At 46.1% G+C, this 21369-nt stretch overlaps 2 protein-coding genes across 2 annotated transcripts in view; one reads left to right on the top strand and one right to left on the bottom strand.

Moving 5' to 3' along the window:
- The window catches only part of LOC112945995 (T-box-containing protein TBX6L-like), a 9072-nt gene extending 8193 nt beyond the window's left edge, over window positions 1-879 (top strand). Inside the window, exon 9 of the mRNA XM_026037753.1 lies at window positions 468-879. Coding sequence (XP_025893538.1) covers window positions 468-879 — 412 coding nt within the window. The remainder of the gene's footprint in view (window positions 1-467) is intronic.
- A 5040-nt stretch (window positions 880-5919) lies between these two features.
- On the bottom strand, window positions 5920-21291 carry CRKL (CRK like proto-oncogene, adaptor protein). The gene is made up of 3 exons (XM_026037635.1): window positions 20968-21291; window positions 17332-17794; window positions 5920-8972 (listed from the first exon to the last, which is right to left on the bottom strand). The coding sequence occupies exons 1-3, from the start codon at window positions 21279-21281 to the stop codon at window positions 8838-8840; spliced, it is 912 nt and encodes a 303-aa protein (XP_025893420.1). The 5' UTR covers window positions 21282-21291; the 3' UTR covers window positions 5920-8837.
- Window positions 21292-21369: the final 78 nt, after the last annotated feature.

Here is a 21369-nt window from a genome sequence, read left to right as displayed (position 1 = left end):
TCTCCCCCTCTTCTTTCTCTCTCCCCCTCTTCTTTCTCTCTCCCCCTCTTCTTTCTCTCTCCCCCTCTTCTTTCTCTCTCCCCCTCTTCTTTCTCTCTCCCCCTCTTCTCTCTCTTTTAACTTTAAATCCACTTTCTGGGCATTCCTATCTCCTGGTATTGCTCTGCATCCCCCTGTGCGGCGTGCCCTCTCCGCCCGCTCTGCCTGCTGCAGACCTCGGTGCCCACAGAGGGGTGGCCGGGCTGAAGAGGGAACGTTCCCCCCTTGTTCCCCCCGCTGATCCCAGCGTGACGCAGAGGGAGCTGGGGCAGCGCTGGGCCGKCCTGGGCCCCCCTCGGGCGCTGCCGTTTCCCCGTGGGGGTGCCGYGGGCAGCAGCTTGTGGCCACCACGCTGGCCAAGGCTGCTCCGTGCCCTGCCCGGGGCCCGTGTCCCGGCACTGACCGCCCCTCTCTGCCCTCGGCCGCAGCTTCCAGGAGGCCGCGGAGGCGCCGCCCGCCCGCGACGCGGCCGCGCTCGCGGACCCGCGCCCGCGGTGCCCCCACGCGCTGGAGCTGCTGCCCGAGCACGAGGCCAAGCAGCTGCCCGAGGCCTTCGCCAGCCTGCTGCCGCCGCCGCTGCCGCCGCCGCAGGACTACGCCGGCGTCGTCAACGTGGCCGTGGACGCCGTGGGCAAAGGCGGCGCCCGCGCGCCCGTGTACGGCCCCTACGGCGCCGAGCAGGGCCTGGGCCAGTGGATGGTGCCCGCGCACGGCCAGTACCGCGCCGTGAGCTACTCGGCCTTCTCCACGGATTACAACGCGCAGGGCGCGTCGGGACATGCCCACGGCGCCGTGGCCGAGTGGAGCCAGTACCCGCTGTTCCCCTACGCCTGCTGGTGACCCCGCAGCCGCCCTGCCCCTGGGCACGCTGGCCAGGCCGTGCAGGAGCCCGGATTTGCTGCCGCGCGGGGCCAGGAGGCGGCAGCGGATGGCGGGGGCGGCCCGGTCTCCCCGGCCTCCCCAGCTCCCGCCCGGCCGCCCGCACGCGGAGCCCCGGCTCTGCTTCCCAGCCGGGCAGGGAGCCGCAGGGACTGCGAGAGCAGCCTTGAGGAGATGCCGAGCTCCCCGTGCCAGCCTGTGTCCATCTTGCGTTTGGGAGTTTCCCAGCCCCTTTCCTCCCGGGACAGGCCTGCAGGGAGACAGGGGATGAGGAGCTTTGAGGAGCCTTCCCAGCGGCCGCTCCAGCAGCTCGGTCACGAAGCCGCGGAGAAATCCTCGCAAGGACAAGCGGAGCAGGCAGTGCCGGTGCCCCCGGCGCGGCCTCCTCCCGTAGCGCAGCCGCAGCGTGGCCAGCGCTCGTGGCCCTGCAGCGGCAGCCGAGGGCCCTGGGCCGCATCCTGCAGCCTCCCCTCRTGCCTCAGCCCCAGCTCGGAGGCTGGGGAGATTCCCGCTGCCCACACAGGGCTCGTCCCTGGCACGTGGGGCTGCCCCCAGGGCCTGCGTTTGGCGGCGGTGGAGCCCAGAGCATCAGCGTCGCTCCGGCCCCTTCCCTGCTGGGTACGGAGTCTGTCCCCATGAACTTCCTTTGCCCGCCCAGTGCCCCAAGAACAGAATTTATGGCTGCTAGAGCTGTCGCGAACGCGCTGCTCTGACCACGGGCCGTCCCAGCCTGGCACCGCTCGGTGCGTTTGCATTGAACTGCTCCCTGTCCTGTTGGTGCCCTGTGCCGTCCCGCACGGCAGCGCCGGGCACCCCCTGCACCCTCCCGCAATCCACAGGGATGCCCTGGGTGCCGAGAGGCGCCCGAGCAGCTTCGGCTCCGCGGCGGGTCCCACCGTGTCGCACGGCACAGAGGACAGTCTCCCCATCAGAAGGGGGAGCAACCTCCTGCTTCCAGCTGCGATGGTCCTAAAGCAGGACGGACATTTTCCGACGCATTATATTCAGGGTACGACTGCCTGTAACACTCCAAATAAACTGCTGTGTGCTGCAGCCGTCAGCAGGCAGCCAGGAGTGTCGTGTGGCGTTTGTGCCGCCGCCGCAGCGAGACGCGAGCGGGCGCCATCTCCGCAGCTCCGAGGAGCCCTCGGTGACGTTGCTGTCGCCCTGGGCCCGTTTATGCTCCCGCGTTTCCACCCGCTGCTGCTGATGGAGCTGGGGGAGCTGAAGGGCAGCTCTGCACACAGGAGACGCTGCAAACCYGCTGCGCCTTCAGCCAAAGGCAGTGGGACGTGCGGGGCGCAGGCTGCTCGGAGCAGTAGCTAAGCGCYTGGCTGGGCTTTTTGCAGCCCCCTCGGGAGCCCCCGGGCTCTGTGTTGGTCGCGGTGCCCAGGCCGGGCCCTGCGGGTGCCGCTCACCGGCCTCGGTCCCGCCGGGTTATCGGCCGCCTGCGGCACAGGCCCCTGTGCTGCTTCCTTGCAGCGCGTTTAGTTTTTGCACGTTTTCCATTCCCACAGGGAAGCTACCTAAGGATAAGGGCAAATGGGCTATAAATGGGATCTAGGTGCATTTCCCATGGGAAAGAAAGATCCCRATTCTTTTTGGTCCCTCCTGCTGCTTTTTGCAGCCTTGAGCTCCGTCTGCCCCTGCTTTAGTGCGGAGGGAGCAGCAGGGATAGTCGCACACGGGGCTGACCGACGGCTCGCGCGGCCCAAAAGGCTCCTCGGGCCCTTTGCCAGGGCCGGGCCGGGACACCTGGAGCCGAGCGGGTCCGGCCACGTCCCGCCGCGCGGGAGCCGCCGCCTGCCCAGCAAACGGCCTTTAGTGCCGGGCTCCGCAGCGGCCGGGGCGCCGCGAGGAGCCTCCGCGGGGGCAGCGGCGCTCGGCCCCCGCCTGGGACGGGGCCGGGAGCCCCCGCGCTCCCCAYGACCTGACCCGGTGCTGGTGCCTGCGGAGCCTCCGGTCCGCGAGGCTGCTGCTCCAGCTGTTGTCTCGGCTGCCGCTTCCTTTGGGATGCGCCCACTTTTCCACCTTGCTCTCTTCTTTCTATACATCCCACGGCGGGATGTTCTGGGCCGTGCGGAGCAGGTGGGAGCAGGACAGACAGGGCGGCAGCGCGGAGAGGCCTCAGACGCCGCTGGGTTTTGGGCTCTGACCGACCCTTCACCCTCTCCAGGCCCTGCCAGCGCCCGCAGAGGCGCTGGGTGCTCCCCGGGCTCCCGGGGCCCCTTTGAAGGGTAAAAGCACCCGGCCTGGCGCCTTTCCCAGCGCCCCGGCCCCATCGGTGCCTCCCGCTGCCCGGGAGCCCTGGCTGTGGCGCYGGAGCAGCCCCACTCGGCAGTCGGGGCCTCGGGAAGGTCTGGTGGCACCCACAGCTGCTGGGAGAGGGCACCGGGCACCCYGGAGCCGCCGGTTTCCTCTCAGGGCCCTGGCCGGGTGCCCCCTCGCTGCGCGTGATGCGGGCCGGGCGCTCGGCACCAAAACCCCGCRGCAGCGGCTCAGCGCTCGCGGGCTCCTACTTCCTACTCAGGGAAAGCGGGAGCGCTTYGGCCCTGCCGCCTCCGCTGCCTCCTGCCCCGCCGGGCCTGGCGAGGCCCCGGGCGAGCGCTCCGAGGGGCTGCGTGTGGGGGAGATGCCCCCATGGGTGCCCCGGGGCGGGTTCCCTGGCGGGACTGCAGGGCCGCAGTGCCACCCAGCGCCGCGGGGACGCCAGGGGACTGGGCCAGAGAGGGTCGGTGCCGCCCGGGAAGCGGCGGGAGGGCCGGTGTCTGCGGAGGCTCCGGGCCGGGTTGCGGAGCGAACCCTGGGTGTGCGGGGAGGCCTCTCGGAGGTGACCTTGAGGCACCCTTGCGGGACGCATGGAGCGGAGCCGCGTCCCCACGGGGCCCCAGATTTAGCTGCAATCCTGACTGCGGTGCCTGGAGGTGGTGCTGGTTGCGAAATGAGCAGGTGGTGCCGGGCTACGTGGGGCGAGAGCCGGGGCCCTGCGCCGGGAGCCCCTGCGYGGGGGCTGCCGCCTCAGCCGCAGACCCGGTGCCGCCCGCGAGCCGAGAGCGGCGGCGCCGGCAGGGAGGCCGCGCGGGAACGGGCAGCGGGAAGCGGAACTTCCCCTTGCCCCGCGCTTAGGAAAGCGCCTCGGCTCCCGTTGCCCAACMCAGGCGCGCGCGGAGGCCTCGCCGCGTCGCAGGGGAGCCCGGAGGCGCCGGGCCCGGCCGCTGCTCTCGGCCACCACGGCCCTTGTGCTGAAAGGTTCCGGGCACTGGTGTGGGATGCAAGCAGGAGCAGTGGGAATTGGGGATGCAGGAAACATTCCTCACCAAGGCCGCTGCTTGCAGCACAGAATCCCAGAACCCTGAAGGTTGGCAGGGACCTCTGGAGATCACCCAGTCCAAGCCGCTGCGCATGCCGGGTCACCTGGAGCATGCAGCCCAGGCTGCATCCAAGCGGGTTCTGAAGATCTCCAGAAAGGAGGCTCCACAACCTCCCCGGGCAGCCTGTTCCTGGGCTCCGTCACCCTCCCCGTCAATAAATTTTTCCATAATTTCCTGCAAAACTTTTGGTGCTTCAGTTTGTGGCCATTCCCTCTATCCTCGCACAGCTAGAGCTATGGAAGATGTCAGGAGAAGCTGCTGGGTTGACCGGCTGACGCTCCCGTCCTGTGTGAGCAAGTTCAAGGGTGCCAAACAAGCTGCAAGAAGGGGTCCTACCCGGTGCTCCTGAGCTGCACCTGCTTGTGGACCTGAAATACAACAGATTTTGGTGAGGAAATGTAACACATCAAATGTGAATAGTGTCTGTAAGACACTAGGTACAGCTGGCTATGAACTTTTATTAAAAATATCATAGAAATCTCTGCAGCAGAGCAGAGCAGACCAACACTGGGCTGCACTGTACCCACCGAGAGAGACTGGGAAAACAACACAAGTGTTGTATGCTTCTCGCTTTCAGCAAGTAATCGTGTCCAGTCTCATCTTAAGTCTTCCTCCTACACGAGATCTTCCCAAMTTCCAGGATCTTGTTACAGCTTTACCTGGAGGATACCAAAAACCCCCACCAAAAGTATCCCCAACTAAAGTAAGAGAAGGACAGAGCGAGAACTTAAATACCCTGCGAATATTAGCAAGGTTTTAAGACTAAAGACAACAAGTAATGCTGGAAGTTGATGCAAGTTTTATTTAGACTGTACAAACAGGGCACTGGAAACAAAACGAAACAAAACAGCGGCTTGATGTTGGGACCAATTCTATGAAATAAGTGGAGTAAGAAATTAAAAGGCACTAATCTTAAGAAAAGACACTCCATATATTCTAAGAATATAATTCATTTAATACTGTTAATTTTAGAGCACAAAAAATAAAACAAGCTATGATCCCCAAAATAAACTTTAAAAGCTTACACTTAATATTATTGCCTGAAGTTCATGGTCTTTAAATTACATATTGTGTTTTTAAAGTTTACACAGTGAAGACTGTCTCGAGTACAAGGCCACCTTGCCCACTGCAATAACCGTTTCCTCGTCGCCCACCACGGTTTCTGTTCACACCAGCAACCAGAACAGGGCAGCTCTAAGAGAAGAAATTGCTTCCACTGGTCCCCAAAGGCAGCCTTTTAGGCAGGTCTCACTTTCCAATGCAGGTATTGAGGAAAATGCTTGAAAAACATGACTAGAAAACCAAGGCAGCCCACTCATTCCCAGGATGTTAATACAATATAAAAAATTACATTACAGGCACATGAAATGGCACGAAGAATGCTTGTTTTTCCCTTTACAAAAATAATGCTCAGGCTCTTCAGAGCCCCAACCCAAACAGGCTATTCCCTTTTGTTTCTTCTTTCCCAATTTGTAAACAATCGTGAATTAAATTATCGCTCATCCAGTGCTGGACACTGATTAAAACGAGTTTTTCCTTTAACCCTTCGGACCGGTCAGAGGCRTCAATGTCTATTTACACATGTACACGCGAGGAGGGAGTCGCCGAGCGAGCCTTTCGGGGCGAGAGCGGCCCTGGCACCGCGTGAGCAAAGCAGCTCGGCAGCACCCGCAGCCTGAGCGGGCTCAGCCGGGAGCCAGCCCCACGGCTCTGCCTCGGAGCTTCCTAAAGGAAGGGCCAGCGCGCACGGAAACAAGCCACAAGCGACCGAGAACCCGGGGAGCCCTTCCAAGGGAAACACAAGACTCATCAGATGCGGGTTTTGTATGAAAATACTTGTCTTACAGGGAAATATCCAGGGTGTTTTTGATGCAGGTTTGCAGGTGGTGTAGCCTGTTCGGAGGCTACGGTCAAGCCGCACGCGACGCGAGCGAAGCAGCCTCTGCTACCCAGAGGAAACTCCTCCTCAGCGGCCCAAAACCAGGTTCCCAGGAACTCCAGAATTCTTATCTTTGCATCAGATGCCACTACACACGCGTTTTGCATAGTTTGGAAGGAAAACGTTTCACTTTTCTGCAGCATTCGAGCATTAATTAAGTGAAAAGCAATGCTTTATGTTCCAAATGTGCCCCCTGCTCAAGGAGGGCAAGCGTTAGGATGTTCATTCTAGTGAAAAACACCCCACGTTAAAAAGCTGTGTTAAAAAGCAAATCTCACAGTATTTACGGACTTTTTACTATGCAAAGGAAGAATCCCACAGCCGGGCCTCTGAAGACAGATGCCTATAACTAGGTCAGGTCTGCAATAACATTCCTCTGCAGTAGACTCAGCTTAGCGCAGGGTCTGTATTCACAAGATGACTTTCAGTAGTACAACCTATGGAGTAAACTTGGAGCTGGGGCGTGCAATAAGAGTGATTTTCTTCGGTTAAGACGATAGCTGCATAGCTCCTCATTGCAAGACACGCTGTCAATGCCTATTGTCAAGAATTATTCCTACAGCACCAAACACTTCAGTCAATGCTACTCTACTTCACAGTTAATTTGGCAGTGAAATGCTCTACAAGAACTCCTAGACTCAGGTCAACGCTAGAGAAAAAGGGCTACTAGGTGAAATCAGGAACTTTTATTTAAAGCAGGGTTTTGTATCTCTTGTTGTCAATGCCAGCTTTGCATTTCTTCAGTGCCTCCCACTTAAGAATCTCACGGCACTTCAATATGAAGCTAAAAACAACTTGCTTTTATTAGGATCAAGAGACCTAAATCAACAAGAACACATGCAGCAACAGAAGATGATACATTTTATATAATTTGATAAAACAAATAGTAAAATTCTGCAAGTATCTGTACTTTCTAATTTTGCTATAATCAGCTCCCTTCAAAAGCTGAAAACCGGATGCATGAGGGCAGCTGCTTTGCTGCCAGCTTCTACAACACACATTTTTCTTTAACCTGAAAAGGGAGGTTTTGTGATTACAGTCTTTGCTTATACATGTATTCTGTTAATTCAGTGTTCAATTATTTTTTWAAAAGAGCATTCCAGTTCGCCTAGAAAACACATTTAAAGAGGGTGGCAAAAAATGCCCCTGCACCTAAGCTTTCCTGGCCCATTTGCAGGTTAAGGACTTAAGCCACATGGTTCTAACTGGACTCACGCAGCTGTGGTCATACAAATCCCTGCTGTAAATACAATTACAGCAGCATCCATTAGGTACAGAAAAAGGGGCAGAAACCCCTATATTGGCCATAGAGACCTTTGTGGCCTCCTCCACTCTGAGCCTCAATTTGCCACATGGGGAACTCAGGCAGCTGATTCCAATTAACCAGTTTTTCGGGGATGCTGGGAGGGGGCGAGACCTGGGGCTGATAAAAGCCAGAGCCAAAGGCCTTAGGAGGAGAGGGAATCAGKTGGAGGTGTGTGGGGAAGGTTGTGGTGTAAGCAAGAAAATAAAGAAGCCTGTGGAGCCAGAGAGGAAGTGAGGAGACCTGGAGACACCCTGGGGAGACAAGGTACTGTGTTTGCAAATGAGCTTTTAGCAAGCTGGGACTGGCACCCCTAGGAAAGGGAAGAGAAAAGGGGGTCTGTGGGGAAATGGGTGTAAGACGTTACTTGTTTAAATAGGAGGATTTTATAAGCACTTAAAAAACTCTTCTGTAGCACTCCTTTCCCCCTCTTCCCAACTACTGCAATCTGATCAGTCTGCCTACCAAGCAGCAGCTTAGTGATGAGCAGTTCTASTTTAGTAAAACTAAAGCATTGCAGAAGAGCTGCAAGTAGACCAGGCCTAAGTGTTTCCCTTTAAAGCTCATTTTATAGTTAGTGCTTGCAAAGTCAACAGAAATGCTTTAAGTATATCAAAAACAGGCTATGAGTATCAACTCCTCCTAAGTTTCCTTATAAATAATTGCCTTGGCTTCAATGCAGCTCAATCAATGATTACTTGCATTTAACATACACTGTTTCAGGAAGGTCAACAACAAGCTTGAGAGTGCTCACAGAGGAGCAGCTTCTAATACAACTGCTGAGCATATGTAAGCTTTGATTCTTGTCCTTTAAAAGAAACCATTATCTTGAATATACTACTTTAGGACAGTTTCTCTTAAAACTAAGTCTTTTTCAGTCCTAAAATTGCATTTTTGTTGTTGCTTTTTGTTGGACAGTAACGCACGAGTTYTATGTTTGATCTAGGATTAGGGCTCTTCTTACTGTGTAGGCCAAAGTGAGTCCATGGAAGTCTTAACAGGAAAGTCTTTTTTTTTCCCCCCATACTTGTCTCCTATGTATCTGTATGGTTCAGTCTCCTCCAGCTTAAGGCCTGATACAGTTCTAAAAGTGAAATTATCACCTGGATGGTGCAACCAYGGTACGAAGGTCAGGCAGTGACTTCAGTTGTGACGTATTCCAAATGTATGTTAAAAGAACTGTCAAACTGCAGCAAGCTGGAAAATGGGCAATGCTAGCAATGTGCCGTTAAGTCATCATCCCACCTCAAACAATGCCAATGATAGCCAGGGAAATGAAGCAGCAGTGTGAACCAGGCAAAGGGGATCATTCGGCCTCATCCGGGTTCTGAGGGTCAAAGATTTTGACGTGTGTGAAGGGGAACAGCCCTTTTCGCCCGTTGACTTCTCCTTCCCACTGACCGTTTATGTTCATCCTTGTAACCTTCACAATATCTCCGACCTGTTTAAGTTTAAAAAAAGAAAAAGTAAAGAATCTTATCTGACATCTTTTATACAAATCAAGAGGAACAACAAACACTGACTCCATTAAAGGACAGAGAAAGGAGGAGAAAAACCTGCTTTTTGGTATAAGTTTCAAAGGGAAAAGTTGCTTTCAAAAAATTCTGCTGTTCTGCATTTGTTCTTCAAAAAGAAAATTTTGATCTAATTTACATTCACACAAATCATGGAATTATACCTTTTCCAACAGTAAATGGTGCAAAACTGTGCAGATGTCTTRGTATAAACTGACACCACTAAAGCTACTATCAATAACAAGATGCAATATTTATTTAAGGAAGCAGAGTACTCACTGGTTTTAGCATTAGTGGCCCAATTTAAAAGGGATTTCTTTTTTTTAGGGAAATTTTTATGGCAATTCTTAGTTCTGGATAGTACTGTTTAAGAAGCTTCTATAGCCATCTAAAATGATAGACTTTCTAAGCCAGCATGAACCATTTTGAATGGTTTTTACTAAGAATTAGGTATTAAGATTTTAATTTTATTTGCTGTTTTCACCTCTGCTTTCTGATGGAGCGTTTGGAGTAATTGTGGGTCAGGCCTTTCCTACCATAACTATGTCTTTTCCTATTTGTGGTGAAAGGTGAGAAGGTCCTAACTATGACAAAAAAAATGTTTGTCCATATGGTAAGATGCTATTCTTCCATTATTTCATGCTGGTTATTTTTATCTTTTTATTCAGACTAGGACAACTCGCGAAGCAGAATATCCAACATAATGAGTAGTGTTTAGCTAAACAGTCCATTTCTCCTTTATTCCTACTGTTTGAATGCTTCAGAACAGCTGAACATGTGGTCTGTTGCAGCAGCTCTAACTCTCCACCTCCCTTCCTGTTTACTTAATTGCATCTATGTGGTAACTACAGTAAATATTAGAAAAGCAACATTAGCAACTAATGACCCATTTCTTCACAAAAGGAAGCGCTGASCTGTGTCCAACAGTCAAAAGTTGATGAGTTTCTGCCCAAGCCAGGCTCAAATTCAAGTTTCCAATTATTTTGTAGAGTTATGGTTTGATAGCGTTGCCTAGAAAAAGGTCTTCACTTTCTTTGGTCAGGGCTTTAGACTCTAACTTGTCTTTTTAGGTAGATAAAACTAAATTGAGGTCAAACTATTTTGCAGAAAGCATGTTGCTAGAGGATGTGATGCCTATTTAAATTAGCCACTATTATTTCAATAGATCTTTTTCCTGAGAGTTTTTCAAAAAAGTGAAATGGAAGATGCTGGAATAAATGAACTCCTAGGCAGTCACTCATCATGCTATCTCTTTTTAAATAAGTCTAACATGTTAAACTCCTTTTGGAAATGGAATTAAACACCTAAGCAAAATGTCTTTTCCCCACTGCTGATGTTTTGCTCCTTACAGAAATACAAAATTGTCACACTTGGAACACTTGTAATGCTCTAGCGTGCATTTGTTCAAAAGCACAACCTATTACGCTTTGAACAAAACGGAAAGGTTAAGCAAAGATTTAGTAACAAGGCTCAAACAGGAACTTAACAAATGTCACTCTAAAAAAAGGCTAATATCTAAAAATACTCACTGCTGGATTTAAATAAACTTTGAAGACTGATCCAAGCTGGAGGGGTGGGGAGTTTATGCCCTACTTGGGATCAAAAGCAGTTTCGTACTTTCTGAGAGCCTGATAATTCTGCTCACGTGCTGCAGAGATCAATCTGCTATTTTTTCCCCCCAAGTTCCAAAAAGTTAATGCTTCAATTTGATCCTTCTATAATGTGAATAGGTTTGGAAGTCTTATTTCTCTGGAAGACAAATATTTACAATGGAAGTCCAGCATCTTGCAATAAACTCCCATGCAAGTGAACAATGCAAAATGTTCTTTACAGTGTGAGGCAGGCGAAGCTGATGAAAGTCAGTACTTGCCATTAAGAAGTGCGAGGTAGGACAAGATCTCAAACTTCCATATGACAGGCAGGAAGAGTAAATTGACTTGAAATAACTCAGCGTGCTGTTTGAGTGTGTGTGTGTGTGTGTGGTGGGGTGTGTGCTTTTGTGTGTTTTTTTTTTTGGTTGGTTGGTTTTAAGTGAAAGGTTTTGAGCATCCTCTGTGCTATGCTGTGTTTTCTTCCCCTCCCCTGCTTTTTTTAAAAACAAACAAAAAGTTGCCTAAGGGCACTCAATGCATTAGAATGTTGAAATAAGATGATGGGAAGGAACCTTGATGTCATGACAGTACATCTTGCATCTCATCTTAGATGTGTATTTTGCCAGTGTTGCAAAGAATCTGTGTGCCTCCCCCTCACCCCTGCCATGCATTAGCTAAAAGTAGTACCTGATAAATCCTTCCTAAAGCTTCTACAGTTTTCTTGGGCTGAGCTGACGTTTCCCCTTAAACTAGCACTTTTTTTGGAGAACACTTCAAGGCAGTCGGAAGGATTGTCTTATGATTAGGCACAGGACACAGTCAGAAGACCTGATTCTGTTCTCATCTCTGCCACAGGCTTCCTGTATGACTCCAGACAGCTCATGGGCCTTATCGCTAAATTAGCATGATATTTCCTTAGCCTCAGCATCTCTTGGATAAGTTAATTCACTTGTAAAGCGTGTCATGCTAGCATCACTGGATGGAAGTATTAAGCGTTGAAATGAGTAATCCTTCCGAAATGCAGCTATTCGGCTCCACCCGAATGATAACATCAAAATGTATATTTAGATAGCACCCTCTTATGTCCCTGTTGCAGCATGAATTAAAAAACCCTGGGCAAATCCAAGCTGTGGAACGTGTCAATAGAGAAGGTTACTTCATTCACTCTAGACTCTTCCTTATCTTTCATCTAGCTGGAGCTGATTTGTACACTGTGAAGTGTGTTGTCAGCCGTGGCAAATTAGTTCTACTAGAATTTTATGGATATTTCAACAACAATTGTATGTTATGTTCTATGGTTGATTAAGTTTTAAAACAAGTTCAAAGAGATAAAAATGTATTAGGACTCTAAATCATTCCTCCAGCCCACTGGGTCAAGAGCTATAGAAATTATAGAAAATTATAGAGCTATAGAATTATAGAAAATATAGAAAGAGCTATAGCATTGCTGTCTAGAATTCATAACAGTTGAAGCTCAGGCCTTCATTCTGGCTGGTGTCACAATAAACTTGGGTAGTATCAGCAGTACTGCTAAAAATAAAGAAGTATTTGTTGAAATCAGCTGCCTGTTCTGATGGAGAATGAAGTACAACTGGGTTCGACCATAAAATTACTGGAAATTGAATGGTCCCAAACAGATAAAAGGCTGAGTCAAACGAAAGAGGGAGAGTTCATTTGTACAGAAAACATGACAAATTGACATTCTGAAGGAGCAGGTGTTCAACTGTTGGCAGATTCAAAAAACCAAAAGGCTGATAAAACAGCTTTGCTCAGCTTTATTATCCCTCCATTTGGATGCTGTATGCCAGAATAATGGCTTGCTTTCCAAACCAGAGGATCAAGCCGTTTAGATTGAAGGAAAACCTTGTAACCATTCTTGAACGTTAAGGCAGGTAGAACAGCATAGAAGCACTAAAGACCCAATTAATGGGTCCAGCTCATCCGAAAGTGGCTGAAAACAATCTAGGTTTGCAGTTCAAGTACAGCTAGGACAACTGCCAAAATTGGGGCTGCAGCACCACAGACACAGGACTGTTTTTTGTTAGATTATGGTAGCCTGTCTCCTTCTAACTGTGCTGTCTAACTGTCAGCACTGCACACAAGCCACAATGGTGACAACCTAACATAGACAATTGTTCTGGAGCTCCACTAAATCTCTGCAGCATGGGATATTGTCAGGGTTATCCATACTCTTTAAAAAGCAAGAATGACTAATTTGAGGTGACAAATACTTGGAACTTGATGTCTGGACTAAGTTTCTTGTTATGACACAGATTTCTAGCAAYTTTAGTAAGCCCTACTGCTTCAATTTCTTCTGAAAGCAAACTCTGCAAGCAGAATTGAATGTGTATTAAATAGTGAGGAACTAAATGCCATCATGATGGGAACTATAAATAACTTAAGTTGACCAGGAAAGGAAATGGCAAGAAGATTAAGATCACAAAGTCTCCAGAGTAACTGTCTGAGTTTTCTAAGGGAGCATATTGAAAAACTGGTGCACATCAGAGCAAGGGTACAGGAATYCTGCTGTCAGCATTGTTTTTAATGCAGTAATTATCACATCTAGAAATCCACTACAACACTGACAGCTATACAAGTACAGGGTCTAGATTTTGGGTAAAATATTCATCACATGGTTCTACTACAGTTTAACGTTTAATGCAGTAATGCTACTTTTCCTTGACGTAAGAAAAGTGCAAAGTTATTTGTCTAGTAAAAAAGTAGCCTAATTTCTTAACAGATTTCTGCTCCTAGCACACTTTGTCCTACTTGTCTTGACTTTCTTTTCAAAAGAAAGTTAATTGCAACCTAATTGCAACATGCTCAAGAGAAATAGTTACATAATTATGGCGAATGGATATTCATTTTGCCAAAACTTTCAGTGACACAATGAATCCATACTAACAAACAAATACGAGTTCATATTTAATACAGCAAGCATAAACTACCCAATACTTTAGTGCTGTTAGTCTTGAAAGAGCCATTATCATCTACTATAAAAATGATGTTATCAAAGTCTTAATATGGTTTAAATAGAATKTGAATTTTCCTAATAAAAATTGTCGTGTTAAGTCTGGAGATGGATTTCAACACTATTACTGCACTTAAAGTGGTCTACTGTGCTGCTGTTACAGTACTTGGAGTATATGTAAAACATTATTTAAAYATATGCAGGTAGAAACCTTGGCTGCTGTTGCACTGGTCTCCTGTCTTCTGGTTCCTTACATCCAGTTCCTTTGAAGTTGTAGCTCATCTCCTAAATCTCAACTTAAAAATGAGTTTAATCACTCAGAATTACAGAATTATTAAAAGTGAGAATTTCAAATAGATTTCACTTTGTAGCATAGCAATAGTGACAAGGAATCTTGGCTCTTAGCATTTTAAGCAAGGGATGAATTTTAGGTATCCTCTGTAACCTTTGAATGTAGGATTAATAGCTCTCCCAAAGAGAAGGATCAAAACTGCAGAATACAACCCTGTAATGTACAGTCCCAATAAATACAGGACACTATTCCTGTCTTTCATATTCCTTCCTCTACCGGACCCGGAAGGAAGGGAGCTTTTAGSCTCTGTGCTAGAAGTAAATGACTGAAAAAAACTGAAATTTTTGTTCAGTATCCTTGAAAGAACTGGATGTTAGTAATAATGCTAGCTTAGCTAGCTAAGCTGCAATGTGAAACTTCATAATTTAATCAAATTAATAAAAATGGAACTGGCAAGGTAACTTTGTCAATTGACAAGAGTAGTGTGTAAATCTCAACACAATTAACTTCTCATAGGCTTTAAYTATTCACTAGTGTGGGGAGATTCTATATGGCAGTTTTTAGTGATTTACCCGTATTTACATTTATATGTATAAAGTTATGTACTCTGAGATGGTAGCTATTTAAAATTTAGATTTTAACTTATGAACAGGTTGCTCTATAAACTCTTAATTTGAAGAATAAACATACAGAATCTAATGCAGTAGTACCCAGTCAAGATCTAGACTTAATCACTTCAGTAAAATAACTAGGAATGCTAAACAATTTTAGTCYAATAAAGTCCAAAGTGTAATACATGTCACCAAATCATTCTTGTAGCCTTACAGGAAAACTGCACTCGCATATTTTATCCTTAAACTGTCATTTAGTTCACTTTTGAAATAGCATTTACAATCGGTCATCATTGAACTACACAAATCTTGACAAAGCTATACATTTTCACATAAAAAGCTCATTTTTGATAACTGAATTATGCTTTCCAGCCTCCTCTCTAAAATGGAATGAATCTTTGATTTTTTTTCTTAAAATTTCTGTGATAGAAAATAGACTTGCAAGCAAAGAATGTGTCCCATTCTCAAGCTAAACACTGGAGAATAACCTCTTTCCATTTAAAAGGAAGTCTAGCAGACTACCATGCAAAAGACTTATTCCAGATGATATTCTAATCTCGATAAGGACTGTTTGTGTGCTGACCTCATAAAGATAAAGCCAGTGAACAAATACTTTGCTTTCATATTGTTTTATCAGTTTAAGTGAGATTACAGTCAATAAAGGTRTAATTACTTTATGCCAATAAAGTTTTCCATCAATAGTAGTTAAACTGTAATTTACAGTATACCTGTACTAATGAAGAGTATGTGAAATTGGATTATGCTGAAAAGACCATTAGCTTTCTTTCCCCAAACGTTATCACAGCTTGTCATCTTGCCACTAGCTGCTTTCAGTGCTCTTAAATAAATAAATAAAACTTCCTAGTCTAAGTCAACTGTGCTATTTTCAAGAATGTTGATCTGTGACCAGAAATGGCTCAGGCTTAGTGACATGCAGAGCTGTGACACAGTTGGGATTAATAGATCACAGGCYCAAAAAGTATTAGGCAAGCAAATTAAGATCATGAGAGTGAAGTTCAAGAGCAGCAGAGATTACAAAAGCAAAAAATGCTTCTATAATGAGACTGCTGAAGTTCTCTATGCATGGATGGGTATGCAGAAGCTGTAACCAACAAGCTATTTAAAAATAGCTCTGTTTCTGAAGTCGTCTAGGAAGCTTCAGTGTGACCAAAGTAAATCTGTGAAGGAAATAGACCACATGGACTAGTAGTGGTGGTAAATGCAAAGTCACAGGGCAAAAAGCAATGTAAATTTCAGCARAGGGGAGGAAAACTTCTTAGGCAATTTCTGCAATTTAAACTTGAAAACAATTCAGTCTACATGATGTTCAGAGTTAATCCTACAAGTACAGGAGGGTACCTAAAATGAGGGAGTTAACTATGTAATTAAGTAGTAAATGAGAAAAATCTGGCTTGCAAAGTGTCATCCCTCCAAGTGTCTTGCTACTGTGCAGTAAATTCCCTAAAGTAATTCCACGATATGTTAATACCACAACAAAATCAAATACTTATTAAGTTTTCAGAAGTATGAACAATTTTGGCAGGAATCTTCTCTACAGTGCATTTGGCACTGAATTAATTCTACCCTAGATGACTATGAAACATTGTTCATGAGTAACAGGCTGCTAACTTTCCTAAGACCCAAGAATAATCTTGTGATGTGTTTTAAACTTCTAACATCATAAGAGTTACTAGTTATAAAGGTTTTATAAATGAGTGAGCATAATTCTTATAAATATCATGTTCATATAATCTTTCAAGCTCTAGTCAAAAATATTACCTATAGATAWGAGTTTTAACTTGCAAACTAGCTGAGAGAAAGCAACAGAAAAAGTTCAAGGGTATTTTTTTAAACTACTATTACTTAAGGAGAAGTGCTTTTAAAAATACCATCTAATACCTTTGCTTGTTTCTTTGTGTTGGCTGCTTGAAATCTGCTGGCACATTTGAATTTCATCTGTGAGAATGACAGCCAGTAGCACTGTACCAGGTGAGATGCTTTTTGAAGTACGGCTTAATTAGACTYGGGTATAATCAAAGAACTGAAATAGACTCAGTGTTCTAGATGTTTTTACAAACTTGCTGAAATCATTTTTTAATATTAGTTTAACTAGAATTGTAATATAAATTCTTAATTACTTAAAAATTAAGCTTTAATGCATCCCTGAAAAAAGAAAAAAAATAAGCACATGAAGTTATTAAAGCATCAACACYAAGGCTACACTGCAGCCATTCATCTTATGGAACTAAAAAAATTAGTTCTTAATGTTTTTCAAATTCCATTTTTGAAAGCCAAAATAATGGGATTGGAGTACTCCAGTAAATTTTTTTTAATCCCTGCTTGTTTATATTTTGGCTCTTGTCACCAATACTTATGTTGCACCTCATATTCCACTTGAGGATCAAGAAAAAGACAGTATATTTACCAGCAATCCTTACCTTTTTCTGAAGGATGCTGCTGCCAGTTTTCAACCTGGAATACTGCAACTATTAACATCCCTTCCCAAAGATGAGGCACAGAAGCAAAGTCATTCAGCAGCACTTTCCCCCACCAAAGGTGTGTATATATACTGCTTACTACTCCTACAGCATATTTACATTGCTCAACAGGCAAGAAAATAGGATGAATTAAGTATAGGTTCTGAAGTAGCTTAGACCACTTTCTAAAGGGAAGTGGTATAGACGAAGCATTTTTGGTTGATCTTTACTCAGAATGTAACAGAACTTGTTAGTCCCTTAGTGTAAATACAGACTCTATATGTAGTCACCCATACCAATGACCAATTACTYTAATTTTTGAGACTTAGAGGAAAGAACTTACCTCTAGAGCAAGCGCAGTCTTGTCATAAGCACAGGGTACTCTTTTTTGGATAGCTTTGGCATAGACTGGTCCATTCTGTGTTGATGGTAGAGGATTGATCACTGCTCCAGGTGTACTGGATACTGAGGGAAGGGGACTTGCGGTCTGAGGCTGAGCATAAGCATGGGCAGGTTCTGGAATACCATAACTGTTGGAATTCCTGTTTCCATGCTTCCCGAGAGAAGATCTGACTAGCTTTTCTACATAAGGAACAGGAATCATCCCAATCCGACCATCCTTGTTTCTGGCACTCCACCACTGTTCTTCAGGCTTCTCCATGATTACCAGTATCTCACCCTTTTTAAATGGAAGATCCTCAGCATCATTCCCAAGAAAGTCATACAGAGTCCGAACATATTCCACATTTTCTTCCACAGTAGACAGAGTAGAAACAGTTCCAGATCCTATAGGTGGACTTGGATACCTGAGTTGAGGGTGGGGGGAAAGTATTATCAATAGTTACTGTCTTGTATTTCTACTAACTACCCACTTGTACAGCAGAATACCTATAAAAAGAGGATTGTTGATATTCACTTTTACAGGAAATAAGTGAAATAAATTTGAGTGACCTTTAGAGGAGAGAAATTTGGAGAGCTAGATAGTCCCCTTGTTGTTTGTTTGGTTTTTTTGTTCCGTATCCACTTCTATGAAATCAGTAACTTTASGACAGACTTGAGGGAATATAGTGGAAAAGGAAGCAAAAGCTACAGRAAAGTATGATAAAGCATTAGTTAATGTTTTCTAAAACTTAGGTGTCCAGTGTTGATGCTGGTACTATAGGTAGTTCYCTACCTTTGGGAAGGGGAAACCAGTCTACATTCAGGATTTTGGGGCCAACTTGCTCTCTAAAGGGACCGTTATATTTGAACAGAAAAAGACTCCTCTAAATTTATGTATGTAAATACCCAATAACCTAAAAGTAATATCTTCCTAGCAAATGCAACACAATACTGCACTCACTGCTAGGAAATGCGTAAGAAGTTTTAAAAAAAGAAAAATCCAGAAAAATTTCTTTGCTTTATTCATCTCAACATAGCATTTATTAACATTGCTTATCACTTTGCCCTTGATTTGCCTAATACTGTCACTTCACTATGAGAATACAAGATTGCTACATGAATAGCAGTAGCTTCAATACATGAAACTACTTTGACCTTTTCACCATAGTTTTTATAGTTATCTTCAAAACATTTCTGCTTTGTCCCATATAATGTTATCTCTGCTTTGTCCCATATAATGTTATCTATGTTACAACAGCAAGAATGGCAAGGCTGCAATTAGACTAATTCAAATTTCTTCTGCTATTTGCAAAATATACTGGAGGCTAAATGTCTATCACCTAAATATATTCCAGAAACCTTAAAGAGGAGTATAATTTGCTGCTTTGAGGTATCCTGCAGAAGTCAAAGCAGGGCTGGGAAGGGAACTTCAGAGCAGTCACTCAGCACAAGCAAGAGCTGAGGCACATCTGCAATGATGGTCAAAACTCATTATTGCTGCTAAACAGAAAGTCTGTGCCTTTTACAATTGTTTTGTAAGCATAAAATATCTCCTGCAGCTAAAATTGCTATACATAAACATCTTAAATCCATCATGAGAATTGTCCCCTTCATATTGTTCTTCATGGTATCAGAAAACAGCTTTCAAAAAGGCAAGTACCTGAATAAGGTATTTCTTTTAAAAAAAACTCAAAGCAGTAGCAATTCTGAAGCACATACTTGCCTCCTCTTAAGTTTACTTCATTATCTTAAAAACACACAAMAAAATCAGGAAATGCTACCTCTACTTCKCCTGTAAGCCGGAAGTGTATTTTAAGCAGAATTTTAAACCACCAACCATGTAATTGGTTTTTCTAATAGGATATTTTTGGTTTAAACTCTTTGAACAAAGCCACCAAATAAATCCTACTGTTTAAAAAGGTTGTCAGTCCACAGCAGACACATTTTGAAATCTGTCTGTGTATACAAGGGAACCATCAATTCCTATATGCATTTGAGAGCTTGAAATGATGTAGTTCTGGTATGTTCATAATAGGTTTGACAAAAGTCTTTAAATGGGAAGTGACCCAKGCGGGTTTAGATAAGTGACATCAAACTTAAGTCGGTTGTGAAAGCAAAAAAAAGTTACTGCCATACATGACTAAGAATAGGTTCTTATTTTATGAAAAGCAAAGCCATAGTCAGGCAAAAGCTGAGGTAAGCACAAGGATTGCCTCAATGTAGTTTTTTTTATGTAGGTTTCTTCTTTCCAACCATCCACAAGTTTAAACATGTGCATAATGCTTGGCAGCTCCATCATGTATCCTTGCAACTGTGAGAGATGAGTGAATGCTTAAGTTATCCATTTCTCTAGCCCAAGTGCAATACTGCAGACTTTGTAACAGCTCTAAGACTTCTAGAAGCAAATGACTTGTCAAATCCCTTGAATCATTTGACAGGTTTGCTTAAAAAAAGATAAATTGACCATCTGAGTTCTAGAATTTGACATTTGTTAAATTGCCAGCTTCTGATATTCATGACTGTTAAGACCATGACTATATTTAAAACAAAGTTTAAAACATAATTAAAAAGCTTAGATATCTCTTTTCTTTTTCTCTCCTTAAGAGCTTAGTTAATATGCAAATGATAGGAACATCTTAAAGTACAGAATTTAGCAGGTAACTAATTTTTTTTGTGTACAGGTATTTATCTAGCTTTTATTTTCAATGCATTATGTATAGGAAGGCTGAAAAGCTTTAAAAGATGCTGAGAAAGGTTTTATAAACCAAAAGTAAGGAAGAGGCTTATCAGTCAATCTAAAATAGTTCAGTGATACAAGCAGCAGGTATGTCCCGTGTTGGGAACAAAGAACCAGCTCATAGCTATGTCATATTTTCCCATCCTCCTAGAATAGCATGTCTTGGTGCAGCACATGGAGATACAGATCCGCTACTGAACTGAGATAATTATTAACATTTTCTGCTCTTTGGGGGGCAGGGAGTGAAGCTGAAGTCAGGGAAATGCTGTCCTAGAGTGCATGAGAACTAACTCGACAGGGTGGCAGGGTCTAAGAGCGCAGAGGCCTGTCCTGCTCCGTTCCAACGCGTGGTCACAGGCAGCCCCAAGCCTGTACCCCAACCAYGAGAGCTCCCAGCAGGCTCCTTGACCCGTTTGGGAAGAGTGGGACAAGGGCAAGAGGAGGCTGATACAAAGCGAGGCCCCACCCAAGGCAAGAKGAATTGTGTGGGGTGGTGGGTAGCGATGTACACGGTGCCTTGGAGCTTATGGGGTAGGGTTGGGTGTTTGTGTGGATGGGCTATATCACAGAATATTCAAGGTTGGAAGGGACCTCTAGAGATCATCTAGTCCAACCTTCCTGCTCAAGCAGGCACACTATATGTGGAGAAGCATCCTGTGCTCGTGCAGATGTAGATGACTGAAAGAGTATTGTGTGTTCATGCAGATGTAGACACCTGGAAGAGCATTCCGTGCTTGTGCAAATGTAGATGATGAAGAGCATCGTGTGCTCATGAAGATGTAGGTACCTGGAAGAGCATCGAGTGCTCGTGCAGATGTAGATACCTGGCAGAGCAGAGGGCCGTGCGGCGGCGGGACTCACCTGGGCGCTGGCTCGATGAGGGTGGTGGTGTCCAGGTAGTGGATCTTGTAGAACTCGAGCAGCGCCGGCAGGTGCTCGAACTCCTGGTCGCCGATCTTGAAGCGGCGGTTGGGCAGYGAGTTGATGATGTAGTGGGAGACGCGCGAGTTCTCGGACACGGAGAGCACGTAGTCGCCCGGGCAGGTGGACGAGTCCCGCACGAGGAACATGCCGTGGCGCTGCCCCTGCAGCCGCGTCTGCGCCTCCGCCCGCGACACCGGCCCCACGTACCAGCTCGAGCGGTCCGAGGAGTCGAAGCGGGCGGCGGAGGACATGGCTGCGGGCGGAGCGGCGGGACGAGCCCCGAGGCCTCCGGGCGCGGGAAGGCGGCGGGCAGGCCCGGCCGGGGAGGCGCTGCGGGCG

Source organism: Nothoprocta perdicaria, unplaced genomic scaffold, assembly GCF_003342845.1.
Source record: "Nothoprocta perdicaria isolate Ctin4 unplaced genomic scaffold, notPer1 scaffold_2, whole genome shotgun sequence".
Classification (NCBI taxonomy): Eukaryota; Metazoa; Chordata; class Aves; order Tinamiformes; family Tinamidae; genus Nothoprocta; species Nothoprocta perdicaria.
Note: the sequence above shows the minus strand (reverse complement) of the source record. Positions and strands in the feature narration are given on the sequence as shown.